The 14147-nt window shown below is 38.9% G+C and overlaps 1 protein-coding gene across 6 annotated transcripts in view; it reads right to left on the bottom strand.

Annotated features, from left to right (window-relative positions):
• The window catches only part of DZIP1 (DAZ interacting zinc finger protein 1), an 81516-nt gene that overhangs the window by 65535 nt on the left and 1834 nt on the right, over positions 1-14147 (bottom strand). For all 6 annotated transcript variants that reach the window (XM_004457728.4, XM_058276496.2, XM_058276495.2 and 3 more), the window contains exons 4-5: positions 13291-13538; positions 12585-13142 (exon numbers count right to left, since the gene is read on the bottom strand). In XM_004457728.4, coding sequence (XP_004457785.1) covers positions 12585-13142; positions 13291-13293 — 561 coding nt within the window. In that variant the 5' untranslated portion in view covers positions 13294-13538. The remainder of the gene's footprint in view (positions 1-12584; positions 13143-13290; positions 13539-14147) is intronic.

Below are 14147 nucleotides of genomic sequence, written 5' to 3'. Positions count from 1 at the left end.
AATAGATGAAAAATATATACAGATAGAAATGAGAAGGTGCTCAATATGATACAACAGAAGAAAGTAAATAAATGTAACAGTAGGCTTTAATGGAAGTGAGGGACAAAAAAGGTATAAGACTTATAAAGGCTTAATACCAAAAGGACAGAAGAAAGACCTGCATCATCAGTAGTAACTTTAAATGTAAGTGGATTAAGCTCTCCAGTCAAAAGGCAGAGATTGACAGAATGGATTTTTAAAAAAACATGACACAATAATATGCTGTCTGCAAGAGACTCACTTTAAAGTCAAAGATACAAGTAGGTTGACTGTGAAAGGGTAGAAAAAATATACCATGCAAGTTAAAAACAAAAACAAAAAAACTTCAAATCAGAGCCCTAACCACTAAACTCAAAGAATTAGAAAAAGAAGAGTAAACTCAACACAAAGCAAGCAAAAGAAAGGAAAGTACAAGGATTAGAGCAAAAATAAATGAAATAGAAAACAAGAAAACAACAGAGAGAATATACAAAACCAACAGTTGGTCCTTGGAAAAGATCCATAAAATTGACAAACCTTAGAGCTAGATTCACAAAGAACAAGAAGATACAAATAATGAATATCAGAAATGAAAAGGAGTACATTACTACTGACCCCAGTGAAATAAAAAGGACTATAAGTGGATAGTATGAACAACTGTATGCCAATAAATTACATAAACTAGAGGAAATGGACAAATTCTTAAAAACAGATAAACTACTTACATTGATTTAAGAATATACAGAAGGGAAACGGACTTTGGCCCAATGGTTAGGGCGTCCGTCTACCACATGGGAGGTCCGCGGTTCAAACCCCGGGCCTCCTTGACCCGTGTGGAGCTGGCCCATGCGCAGTGCTGATGCGCGCAAGGAGTGCTGTGCCACACAGAGGTGTCCCCCGCGAAGGGGAGCCCCACGCGTAAGGAGTGCGCCCGTAAGGAGAGCCGCCCAGCGTGAAAGAAAGTGCGGCCTGCCCAGGAATGGCACCGCCCACACTTCCTGTGCCGCTGACGACAACAGAAGTGGACAAAGAAACAAGACGCAGCAAAAAGACACAGAAAACAGACAACTGGGGGAGGGGAGGGGAATTAAATAAACAAAAATAAATCTTTAAAAAAAAAAAAGAATATACAGAAGATCTCAACAAGCCAATTACTAGTAAAGAGATTGAATCAGTAATCAAAAACCTATCGAAAGAGAAAAGCCCAGGACTACAATGCTTCACAGGGGAATTCCACCAAACATTCAGGAAGAATTAACTCAAATTCTGCTCAAAAGATTCCAAAAAATGGAAAAGGAGGGAATACGCCCTAATTTGTTCTATAAGGACATCACCTTCATAGCAAAGCCAGATAAACATACCACAAGAAAAGAAAGCTACAGACCAATATCTCTTTTTTATCCTTCCCCTGCCATACATAACTGCTAATCTGTTTCCATCTCTCTCTATTTCTTTGTATTTATATTTTGTATAGATGGAGTCAAATAATATGTGGCAGTCTGTGTCTAGTTTAACTTAGTCTGCTTCCTTTTTTTTAACCTTTATGGAAGATATTAATATATTCCTATTCACTACAGTCCAAAGATTGCTTTAGTTGTATTTTTGCCTAAATATCACCCTATTGTTAACAACTATAACATTAATGTACATTTGTTCTGATTCAGAGAAAAATATTCCTATATGCACTATTAACCATACTCGTTGTCCACAAGAGGGTTTGCTGTACTGTACAAGGGAGAGTTTAAAGTCATGTATATCACTTCAAGAAAAGCTAAAGGATGAAATACGGGACTTATAGCACAGACCAGTGTCTCTTATGAATATAGATACAAAAATCATCAACAAATTACTAGCAAATCAAATCCACAGCAAATTAAAAGAATTATACACCGTGACTAAGAGGGATTCATCCCTGGTATTCAGGGTTAGTTCAACATAAGAAAATCAATTAATGTAACATACCACATTAACAGAATGAAGGGGAAAAAAACCCACACGATCATCTCGATGGATGAAAAAAGGTATCTGAAAGATACAGCACCCTTTATTGATAGAAACACTTAGAACACTAACACGAGGGGGAACTTCCTCAAATGAGAAAGGGCATATATGAAAAATCCACAGCTAACAACCTACCTAATGCTGAAAGACTAAAACCTTTCCCTTTAAGATCAGGAACAGGGAAACAAACTTTGGCCCAGTGGTTAGGGCGTCCCTCTACCACATGGGAGGCCCGCGGTTCAAGCCCCGGGCCTCCTTGACCCGTGTGGAGCTGGCCCATGCGCAGTGCTGATGCGCGCAAGGAGTGCCGCGCCACGCAGAGTGTCCCCCGCGTAGGGGAGCCCCACGCTCAAGGAGTGCACCCATAAGGAGAGCCGCCCAGCGCGAAGGAGGGAGCAGCCTGCCCAGGAATGGCGCCGCCCACACTTCCTGTGCCGCTGATGACAACAGAAGCGGACAAAGAAACAAGAAACAAGACGCAGCAAAAAGACACAGAAAACAGACAACCGGGGGAGGGGAGGGGAATTAAATAAATAAAAATAAATCTTAAAAAAAAAAAGAAAAAAAAAAAGATCAGGAACAGCTTTCTGGAGGTCTCTATTATTTGGCCAGATAAAAACCCAAGAGGAGATTCTTCTAGGCATCCTACTGAGTATGTCCACAGTTACTTCAGCATATTTTCTTCCTAAATGTGTATTTATTCTTACAAGCTCTATTTTACATATATATATAGAGAGAGAGTTTCTAATTACAAAATGATATCTTTGTCAGAACTTTTATGTATTTTCTTGATTAACAGTTGTAACTGAAGTTCCTGGAGGACAAAATGTATACTGTGCTCTGGTGATTTCAAAAAAGCAGGGCTCAGACTGGAAGTTTCTCAAAGAGTTTAACAGAGTTACCAGATGGCCCAGCAATTCCATTCCTAGGATATGCCCATATGAAAACTTGTACATGAATGTTCATAGAAGCATTATTTGTAGTAGCCAAAAAGTAGATACAACCCAAATATCCATCAACTGATGAATGGGTAAATAAAATGTGCTATATATCAGTACAATGGAATAATATCCAATCGTTCAAAGGAATCAAGTTCTGATACAAGCTAAACATGGATGAACATTGAAAAAATTATGCTCAGTGAAAGAAGGCAGTCACAAAGGACCACATATTGTATGATTCCACTTATATGAAATGTACAGAATAGGCAAATCTATAGAAACAAAAAGCAGATTAGTAGTTGCCTCAGGATGAGTGGGATGGCCAAATGATTTCTGACAAGGTAGCAAAGATCACGCAATTGGGAAAAAAACAGTCTCTTCAAAAAATGGTGCTTGGAAAACTGGATCTCCATTTGCAAAAAAAAAAAAGAAGGATCCCTACCTCACACTATATACAAAACTCAAATCAAAATGAATCAAGGACCTAAATATAAGAACTAGAACTATCCAACTCCTACAAGAAAACATAGAGAAGCATCTTCAGGACCTAGTGTTAGGCAATGGTTTCTAGGAATTTACACCCAAAACACAAGCCACAAAAATAGATAAATGGAACTTCATCAAGAATAAAAATGGTGTTCATCAAAGACTTCATCATGAACGTAAAAAGACAACTACACAGTAGAAGAAAATATTTGGTAACCACATATCAGATGAAGGACTAATATCCAGAATACAACAAAACAACAAACAACCCAATTTTAAAAAGGCAAAAAACTTGGATAGTTTTCCCAAGAAGATACACAATTGGCCAGACACCACAGGAAAAGATGCTCAAGATCATTAGCCGTCAGTGAAATGCAAATCAAAACCACAGTGAGACACCATTTCACACCTATTAAAATGGCTATGATTTAAAAAATAGAAAATAACAAGTACTGGAGAAGATGAAGATAAAAAGAACCCTCATTTTATATTGTTGGTGCCACCAGCAATGTAAAATGATGCACAGCCTCTATGGAAAGCAGTTTGGAGGTTCCTCTGAAAGCTCCATATAGAATTACCAACATTTTTACCCAAAAGAGCTGAAAGTAGGGGCTTGAGCAGATATTTGCACACCTATGCTCACAGTGGCATTCTTCACAATTGCCAAAGATGGAGGCAACCAAGTGCCCATCAACTGATGAATGGATAAATAAAATGTGGTATATACAACCAAGAGAGTATTATTCAGCTGTAGAAAGAAATGAAATCCTGATTCATGCAACAACATGGATGAAACTTGAAGACATCATGTTGAGTGAAATAAGCCAGACACAAAAGGACAAATATTGTACAATCTCTAATTTGAAACAATTAGAATAAGTAAACCGACTCACACTCAGAATCTAGAATATAGGTTACCAAGGGACAGGATAGGGATAAGGAATGGGAAATTTTAAGGCGTAAAATATACAGGTGTTCTTTATGGAATGATGGAAATGTTTTGGTAATGGATGGTGATGATGGTAGCACAAGACTGTGAATACAATTAACACTGAAACATATATATGAACTTGATAAAAAGGGGAAATGTTAGACTATATCTATATGGTAATAGAATAATTTTTTTAAAAATCCATGTGTGACAGTTTGAAGCTTTTTGTGGATTCCAAAATGTTTTATGTCCTTAGAGCTAATATATTCCTGTGTATGTAAACCTATTGTAGAAGAAATGACAAGGTAGTTTATGCCCTGCCATGTGCCTGATCACCCACAACCTGGTAAGACAGCATCTCTTAATGATGCTTTGATTTGGACACTTTCATGGCCTTACAACTGTAAGCTTTTAACCTAATAAATTTCCACTATAAAAGCCAACCCATTTCTGGTATATCGCTCCTAGCAGCTTTGAGCAAACTTAAAACACCATAGAACTACACTACACAGTCATCCTTAAGTTAAAGCATGGACTTTAATAGTACAATTATAAAACCATACTATCATTAATTGTAACTAATGGTCCATACCAATGCAAGGTGTTGGTGGTAGGATGGTGTATTAGTCAGCTAAAGGGGTGCTGATGCAAAGTACCAGAAATCTGTTTTTTATAAAGGGTATTTATTTGGGGTAGAAGCTTATAGTCACAAGGCCCTAAAGAGTCCAACTCGAGATACCGTAAGAGGTACTTTCTCACCCAAAATCTGTTGCCACATCTTGATGAAAGATGGCAGGCAATACCTAGAAGGATTCAGCCTTCCTCCTTCCTCTTAAGGGTCCATGGTCCCAGCTTCTTCCGATCTCAACTGTTGGCTGGCATAAGGCTCGTCACTCTCCTTGGGACTCATTTCTTCTGGGCTGTGCAGCTCTGTTCTTTCCACAGAGTCAGCTGTAGACTCTAAGGCTCATCACTCTTCTTGGTGCCATGTCTCAGAACACTCTCTCTTCCTGCATATCTGCTGCTGTATTCTCCTTCTCTGTGTATTTACTTCTGTGTCTGCTCACCAAGGGGGTGGGGATTCAATGTCCTACTGACATGGCCTCAATCTTAATTTAATTAAGTAAAAATGAAACCTCTGAACCTAATACAATTTAATATGCCCAGAGGAAAAGAACAGTTTACAAACATAATCTAATATCTATTTTTGGAATTCATAAATAATATTAAACTGCCACAGGTGGTATATGGGAATCCTGTATTTTATGCATGATTCATCTATAAATCCATAACTTCTCTAATAAAGAAAGAAAATTCTAAAAGTTGCAAGAGAAGAGCAACATGTCACATACAAGGGAGCCTCAGTTAGATAAAGTGATGATTTCTCATCCATGGAGGCAAGAAGGCAGTGGTACGACATTTTTAAGTGCTTAAGCAAAAACCTGCCAAACAAGAATTCTATATCCAGCAAAACTTTCAAAACTGAGGGAGAGATTGTCATTCCCAGTTAAACAAAATTTGACGGAGTCTGTCAGCATTAGACTGGTTGTATAAGAAATGCTAATGAGAATTCTGCCAGTTGAAAGGAAAGGACAGCAAATAATAGAACAAAGCCACATGAAGAAACAATGATTTCTGGTAAGGATAATGACTGGGGTATATATAAAAGTGTATTTCTACTTTTTTACTTTCTATAGGATCTAAAAGGTTAATGCATAAAATGTAATGATATATCATTGGTTTGGACTCATATTGTAAAACACATCATTATACAACATAAAGGTGGGGGTCAGAGGAATATAGGAACATAATTTTGTGTATTCTAGTGAAAGTAAGTTGGTATCGAAGTAAAAGAGATTGATATACATTTAGGATGTTAAATTTAAGCCCCATGGTAACTACAAAGAAAATATTGGGGAATATGTAAATTCATGGAAACAAATTAAGAGCACAGGTTGCCAGGGTGGGCGGCAGGGAGAATGGGAGTTAACACAATGGGTGAAGCGTTTCTGTTTGGAGAGATGAAAACATTTTAGTAATAGAAGCTGGTGAGGGGAATGTGGTATTATGAATATGGTTAATCCCAATGAATGGTATGCCAGGAGTGGTTGAGATGGGAAAGTTTATGTTGAATATATGTTCAAACAATTTTAAAAAAGAGGCACTAAAGAGACAATAACAATTAAAGGCAACACATGACCCTGAACAGTATCTACCAAGGGAGGAGAGAAAGCTCAAAAGGACATTACTGCGATACCTGAAAAAATTGGAATATAGACTGTAAGGTTTTATATCAATCATAAAATCTTGAACTTGATAACTGCACTTAAGGTGATTACTAAGTAAATATCCTTGTTCTTAGGAATTATACATGGCAATAATAAGGGTTCAAGGAACATAATATATACAATCCACACTCACATGTTCAGAAAATTAATTGATAGGTAAATACATAGATAGCTGGACTGATAGAATGATGGATAGATACATGGGGAATGTGGCAAAATGTCAAAATTGGTGGATCTGGATATCTGGAAGATTAGGGATATTCTGGAGTTCTCAGTATTATTTTTGTTACTGTCCTGTAAGTTTGAGAGTATTTCAAAATGAAATTTATAAAAAATTTTTTTCTAAAAATACCATCCATATTGTGACCTCAGTTTTATTCAAGTACTCTGATCTATCCAACTACCTATTCTTTGAACTGCATCTATGCGTAGTATGATACCCGGAATGATTTTCCTATAAACAAACAACAGTAACAGCTGTGGTATGCAACTAAAACTGATTTTTAAAATTACCCTTTCTATTTTTTCCATTTTAGATGTCTTTAGGATGAAATCATTTTTAAAAAAGAAATAGAGTGATTATTTTTTTTTAATTGCAAACAGACGGCCTGGTAACAGATATATTCTGATATTAGTTTAGGATGGTGGGAATACATACGTTTCTAATACTCTTTGTACTTTACTGTGCTTTTTAAAATTTCTAAAAATGGAGAAAAGATACCCATTTTAACTATTTGAATACTACATAAGGATACAAAATGCGAAGTTCAGGGTAAGAAGTGTTTCTACCAGAAAAAGACTGACAATTCAACCACGTCAAAATATAAAACTTATGCATAACAAACAATACCAAAAACTAAGAGACTGGGAGAAGGTGCCGCAACATTTGTAACCAATAAAAACTTAGAATCCTGATTATTAAAGAACTCCTATAAACCAACCAAAATACAAACTACACAGTAAAAAAGTGGGCAATTTACCAAACTGAATTCTAGTTAACCTGTAAACATATGAATGTATGATCAATTCTCTCTGGTAATCAAAGAAATACAAAATAAAGCGAAAATGATATACCATTTATTACCCATACAAATAACAAAATAAAAATGTCTGCTAATACAAGCACTGGCAAGGATATGGGTAAAAGAGAACTTATGCACAACGCAGGTACAACTATGCTGAAAAGCAATTTGGTAACAAGTCTAGAAAACACGTCAACAATGACATTTCACTCCTAGATATCTTCTCTATAGAGAAGAATGGTCATTGTGCATTGTTCATTACAAAAAAATGGAAATAACCTTTGGTTAAATAAATTCTTCATTAAGGAGAGTACAGAAAAATAATTAAGAAAATCATCCCTGGAACCAGATTGACTGGACTCAGATTTGTACTATGAAGTGGTACCTGATCTACCATCACTCATTTGGATTAAAGGGTACTTGAAAATAGATGTTACAGTAATTAGAAACGTAACGAAAGTAGAGCAAAGAAGTAGTAGGAGGTCCAGGAATCCTATTTATTGCATAAAGACTCTGCCTTAGAAGTAATAAAGTTCCTTTTCAAGATAAAAAGGCAGAAAGGAATTCTACTTAACCTGTAACTGAGTTCCCCCCTAATAAAATAATTATAATCTTTTAAAAATTCTTCAAAATGTTTAGCTTCTAAAACCCTTTGCTTGTTTTTTGAAGATTTATTTTTTTACTTATATCCCCCCTGCTGTTTTTGCTGTCTGTATTGTCTTCTCTTTTCATTTTCTCTCCTCTAGGATTCACCGGGATTCAATCCTGGAGACCCCTGATGTGGAGAGAGGTTCCCTGTCAATTGTGTCACCTAAGTTCATGGTTTCTGCTGTGCTTCACCTTGACTCTCTCCTTGTCTCTCTCTCTCTTTTTTTTAAAGATTTATTTTTTATTTATTTCTCTCCCCTTCCCCGCCCCTATTGTCTGCTCTCTGTGTCCATTCACTGTGTGTTCTTCTGTGTCTGCTTGTATTCTTGTTAGTGGCACTGGGAATCTGTGTCTCTTTTTGTTGTGTCATCTTGCTGCACCAGCTCTCCATGTGTGTGGTGCCACTCCTGAGCAGGCTATACTTTTTTCGGGCAGGAAGGCTCTCCTTAGAGGGCGCACTCCTTAGAGGCGGTCTCCCCTACGCGGGGGACACCCCTGCATGGTAGGATACTCCTTGTGCGCATCAGCACTGCGCATGGGCCAGCTCACCACATGTGTCAGGAGTCCTTGGGTTTGAACCCTGGACCTCCCATGTGGTAGGTGGATGCCCTGCCAGTTGAGCCAAATCCGCTTCCCTGTCTCTCTTTTCTGATGCGTCATCATCTTGCTGTGACTGACTTGCGTGGGCACTAGCTCACCACACAGGCGCTCGCACCGGTGCTCACACAGGCACTGGCTCACTGCACGGGAACGCTTTTTCTTCTTTCTCTCCAGGAAACCTCAGGCATAGAACCTGGATCCTCCCATATGGTAGGCAGAAGTTTTATCGATTGAGCCACATCTGCTTCCGCCTTTGCATTTTTTTAAAGGTAGTCATATATATATGTGTGTGTTTATGAATTTGATATAGAGATGAATGTTATCATTTCTAGATGAAATGACATAAACTCCTAGTATCTAGTAAACTCCGAGTATCTCAAAGCATGCTGAAAGGTAAAGGAGCAACATAATAAATGAGGAAACGTTAGATACAATTACTATTCACAGAAAGGAAGTCTGGTGTTCTGTGCATGACAACCCAAGCAAAGGAAATGTTCAGTATACTTAAGAATATAGATTAGTATGTAAAACCTGAAAATGTCTTTTTAACAACTTTCATCTAAAATCATTAAAGAAATTAATAACACTCAGTGGACAATAATGGAATTTACAGGAAAACTCATTAGTTAGGATTCCTTCACCAAAATGACATGGCATCCTCCAGATGTTTTTGAATAGTGGATTAAGAACCCAACATTTCCACCATCCTACTCCAAGGCAGATCCAGGGCTAAGTGCTTTCCATCATTATCTTATTTAATTTCCACAGCAATAACTTTACCTATAAAGAAACCAAGCTCAGAAATACTGTCACAGCATTATCAGTTGCATAGTTTAACCCATGTCACTCTGACTGCAAAATACTTGACTTTTTCTATTTCAGAACACTCATCTCACCTCGTAGAGGTTGAACAGTTGGAACCAGCAACAGAAATTCACTAAAATTCCAAAATCTGCCTGTGTTGCTGGGGCATGGAAAGGAATATGAGTCTTCTAACCACATACTTGAAAGTTCTTTTAGAATGAGTCCCGCTGCAACGCACTGGCAAGCAAACGTATTATTTACATTTTTTAAAACAATTTGAGACCCAAATCTTTGGTACAAAAGGCCCTCTTCACACAGGGCTTCAACTTCCTCAGCTGTTGGGAGGTCCCTGTTAAACACAAATTTATGACTGTATCCTAAATCAAGGAATTATTCAAACAAAATCAAGTGCCTCATCATAAATTTTACTACTGGTCAAATATCTCCAGTGTACAAATCTGGCATTACAATGAAAATAACTCCTGGGAACCCCAGCCACCTATGTATCATTGCCCTGTATTCCTATATCATCTGCACTGTGACCTCTGGTTTCCTTTTCTGTACCACCACTGGTGAGCTCCTAAAATGGGGCTGAGGATTTGCAAAGAGATCTCAAATAATTAGAGCTCACTCCAGAAAGTCACTGCAGAAATCAACATTCATACACAAGATGTCCTTTGAGCCTTCCCTATGTTTTATACACATTATTGCATGGAATTCTCACAACAACGCTAAGAGGTAGTTACTGCTAATGTCCCAATTTTCCAAATGCAAAAACCAAGGTTTCTAAGTTAAATGAAACTGAGGTTTCTAAGTTAAATAACTTGGCACACTGGAACAGGTAGAATTCAAATCCAGACAATCTACCTCAGGAAGTGTCACCCTAAAGCACTCACACTGCTCAAAGTCTCCATAAACAGACAGCAGTCAGAATTTACCTGTACTTCATTAAGTAGGAAGAGGTTGTCTGACCACACCTACGTCTTCTCTGTCATGCCTGTGCATGATATAGAGACAACACTGTCATTTAGTCTGGTGAGTTGCCAATAGTTGACAGGTGTCACTCATTTGAAAAACTAAGTCATTATCTATTTATTCTTCTAAATCTTTGTTTGAAAATCTTTATTTACTAGCATATTTCTATGGTAATCTAAAGAATGAGAAAAATATGTATAAGCATAAAAATACTGTTACAGGTTTTGATGTTTCCAGACCAAAGCTAGAATAAGAGACTTAAAAAAAAAATTTAAGTAGAATGCAATCAATTCACTGTTCAAGAAATACATCTATAAAGACCTATCTTAGAACTATTTATAAAGGACGTTATTAAGCAGGAGCTATAAAACAGGCAAATAACGATTTAAAGTTTGAAGACTATACCTCAGAGTTGTCTCCTCAAGGCTAAATACTTTGTCTTTCTAAAAGTACTCTTTCCCAACTGTTCATATATTTCATGTACAATTCTCTCAATACTCCTGCTGACAGTATTAATCACACCATTTTCTGCACCCTACACACAGTTCTCCCTTTCATTCATGCTTCAGCTCCACTTTTCCCTATGTCCACTGGGGCCTTTTAAACCATGTTTAGCTAAAATACTAGAATGAAGGAGTGTGCTATCAATCCTACCAATATGTTGCCTGCTTCAAAATCACTATTAATTTGATAACTTTGGTGCTTCCTCCAACTAATTGACAGAAAAAATAAACATCAATTACTGTTATACCCCAAAATTACAGTATTTATCTTCAGGTCAATATCTAATTCACAACAGTTTAAGATTAAGAGCAGAGAAACAAAAATTTAAAACACCCACAAATAAGTTAAGATTTAAAATGTATAAGGTTCCTATTTGGAATGACGGTAATGTTCTGATAATAGATAGTGGTGATGGTAGCACAGCAATGTGAACATAATTAACAGCACCAAAATACATATCTGAATATGATTAAAAGGGGAAACGATAGATTGTATGTATGGTAACAGAATAAATAATTTCTTAGAAATCCATGGAGTTACACTATACAGAGAACCCTAAGTTAAAATATGGACTATAATTAATAGCACAATTATAAAAATGTGATTCATCAATTATAACAAATGTTCCACTCCGATGCAAGGTGTTAATAATAGGGTGGTGTATGTGACTCCTGTATTTTATGCATAATTGTTCTGTAAAACCATAACTTCTCTAATAAAAAAGAGTGTGATCCTGAGGGCAAAAAAAAACCCCACAAATACTGTTGTTAGTAAATTAATGTCCTTGTTCTTGAGAAATACACATTGAGATATTTAGGAGTCTGTAACTCACTGTTGAATTGATCAAAAATAATAATAGGAATAAAAAGAGAGGAAATACAGCAAATGTGACAAATGTTAATTGGTGAATCTGTGTGAAGAATATTTGGAAAGTCTTTGTACTATTCTTGCAACTTTTCTGTAAATTTTTAAATGTTTCAAAATTAAAATTTAGGAAAAACCCACAAATGTAATCATTCCAGATCATTTCACAGCTGACCTCAAAAGCAATTTGTACAGTTTCTTATTACATCTATTAGGAAGAGAAAACAAGTTCTTCAACAACCAATATTTAGAGGACTTCAAGAAAGCACTGAAATAATATTAGATATTTAATCATCAATCCCATTGTAGTCTACAGAAGGTAATAAACATTGTCATCTATTCGGTTAAAATTACTGGTTTTGCTTAAATATGCTGTTTTTTTCCTTCTGATGTGCAGTACTTATCTTTGCAGTGATAAGGGAAAGAACTCGTAAATGTCTGAGCCAACCAAAATGAGTTTTTAAGTCAGATTATGAATCCTAATTACAACGTAGTTTCCTACCTGGTAATAGCTGGCTTTGGCCTCAATCATCAGCTGCTGGGTGGAGATCATCTTTTTCCTGCGTTTACACTCATCCTTGAGTATCTTGATCTCCCCCATCTGTTTGGTGACCAGCTTCTTGCTCTGCTCACAGTCGGCCACGGTCAGGCGCAGCCGCTCCTCCAGGTTGTGCAGCTGCGAGGTGAGGAACTCCTGCGAGTGCAGCAGGTACTCAATGGTGAGCTGCGCCAGGCGGATGAGTTTCAGCAGCACGGGGTCCACGCCCGACTGGCAATGCGGACACTTCTCGTCCTCCAGCTTGCAGAAGGTGATGTTCATGATGTTCTCCTGCAGGGTGAGCACGTCCACCGCCCCCGCCACCTTGTCCACGTCGATGGCGCTCAGCCGCCGCCAGTCCACGCTCTCCAGCCGCGGTCGGAACTGGAAGAAGGGAAGGGGCCCCGAAGGCGCGGCGGGGGGGACACAAGCCATGGCTGCCGCGCCCGCCGCGGAGGCGGCAGCGGCCGCCGGGACCTCGGGGCCGCTGGCGAGCGGGTAGTAGACATGCTTCTGGAAGGGCTGCGGGAAGAAAAGACAGCGCGGCGGGAGGCGCGAGTGGCAGGAGGCTTTTGGGGGGCGGGGAGTCAGGACCTGGGTCTCTCGAGGAGCCCCGGCCGCCCTCACCCCGGCATCCCCAGCCATGTATCCCCGGCCTTCCGCCCCTTACCATGCTTGGAAGTAGCCTGCGGCCTCTGGCTGCATCCAGGGAGGGAGGCGGTCTCGTCTACCCGGCCCACGCCGCCTCCCGGGCCGCCGCCGCCACAGCCACACTCCTTGGGAGCGGGTGAAGGCCGGGTCCCCGGCGGCGGCGGCCTAAGAGCTGGGCGTCCAGGCCGTTGCTATGGCAGCGTCCCCGGCCCGGACCCGGAGCAAAGGGCGCACCGCCCGGCGCGAGGTCAGCGTGCGCCCAGGGCCCTGCGGGACCAGAAAAGATTGTGCACCAGCCCAAGTGGACACACCCGCCTACCCGGAGAGGGCAGCTCCTGGGCGCTGGCCCTCGGGGACACAACCCTCCCAGGCCTTTGGGACTGGACACTTCATTTTCCTAAGGCGTGAGGGGCCACATCCTTGGAATTTTCGGTACTAGTTGCCATCCTCTGGTTATTCACGCCTGCCCTCGCCTTAGTTTTGAGATTTGAAATATGTCTACTCTCATCTTTTACATACCACTTAGAAATCAGCAACAAAACTATGTAAAATAAAATAGGAAGATGTGGTGGGAAGGAATTGGACTGTAAAAGGGCAGGAAGGAACTTTCTGTGGCTCCTTATTTTGATTATGGTGGAAATTACTTTATACATTTATCAATTTCATCAAATTGTATACTTAAAATAGGTGAATTTCGTATATTATACCTCAACAAGGTTGACTGAAAAATTTGATGGGGGTCTACATTGGAATTTTCCGCATGGATTTTGTAACTGCCCTGTTAAGTTTGAAATTATTTCAAAATTAAAAACTTAAGAGAAAAATTAAATCTGTAGTTGATTCTATTTGATGTCAGGCTCTTCAAATTTCTTACAT

This window comes from Dasypus novemcinctus, chromosome 15 (genome assembly GCF_030445035.2).
Source record: "Dasypus novemcinctus isolate mDasNov1 chromosome 15, mDasNov1.1.hap2, whole genome shotgun sequence".
NCBI lineage: Eukaryota > Metazoa > Chordata > Mammalia > Cingulata > Dasypodidae > Dasypus > Dasypus novemcinctus.
The sequence above is the reverse complement of the archived record's forward strand: the minus strand, read 5'-3'. Positions and strand labels throughout refer to the sequence as shown.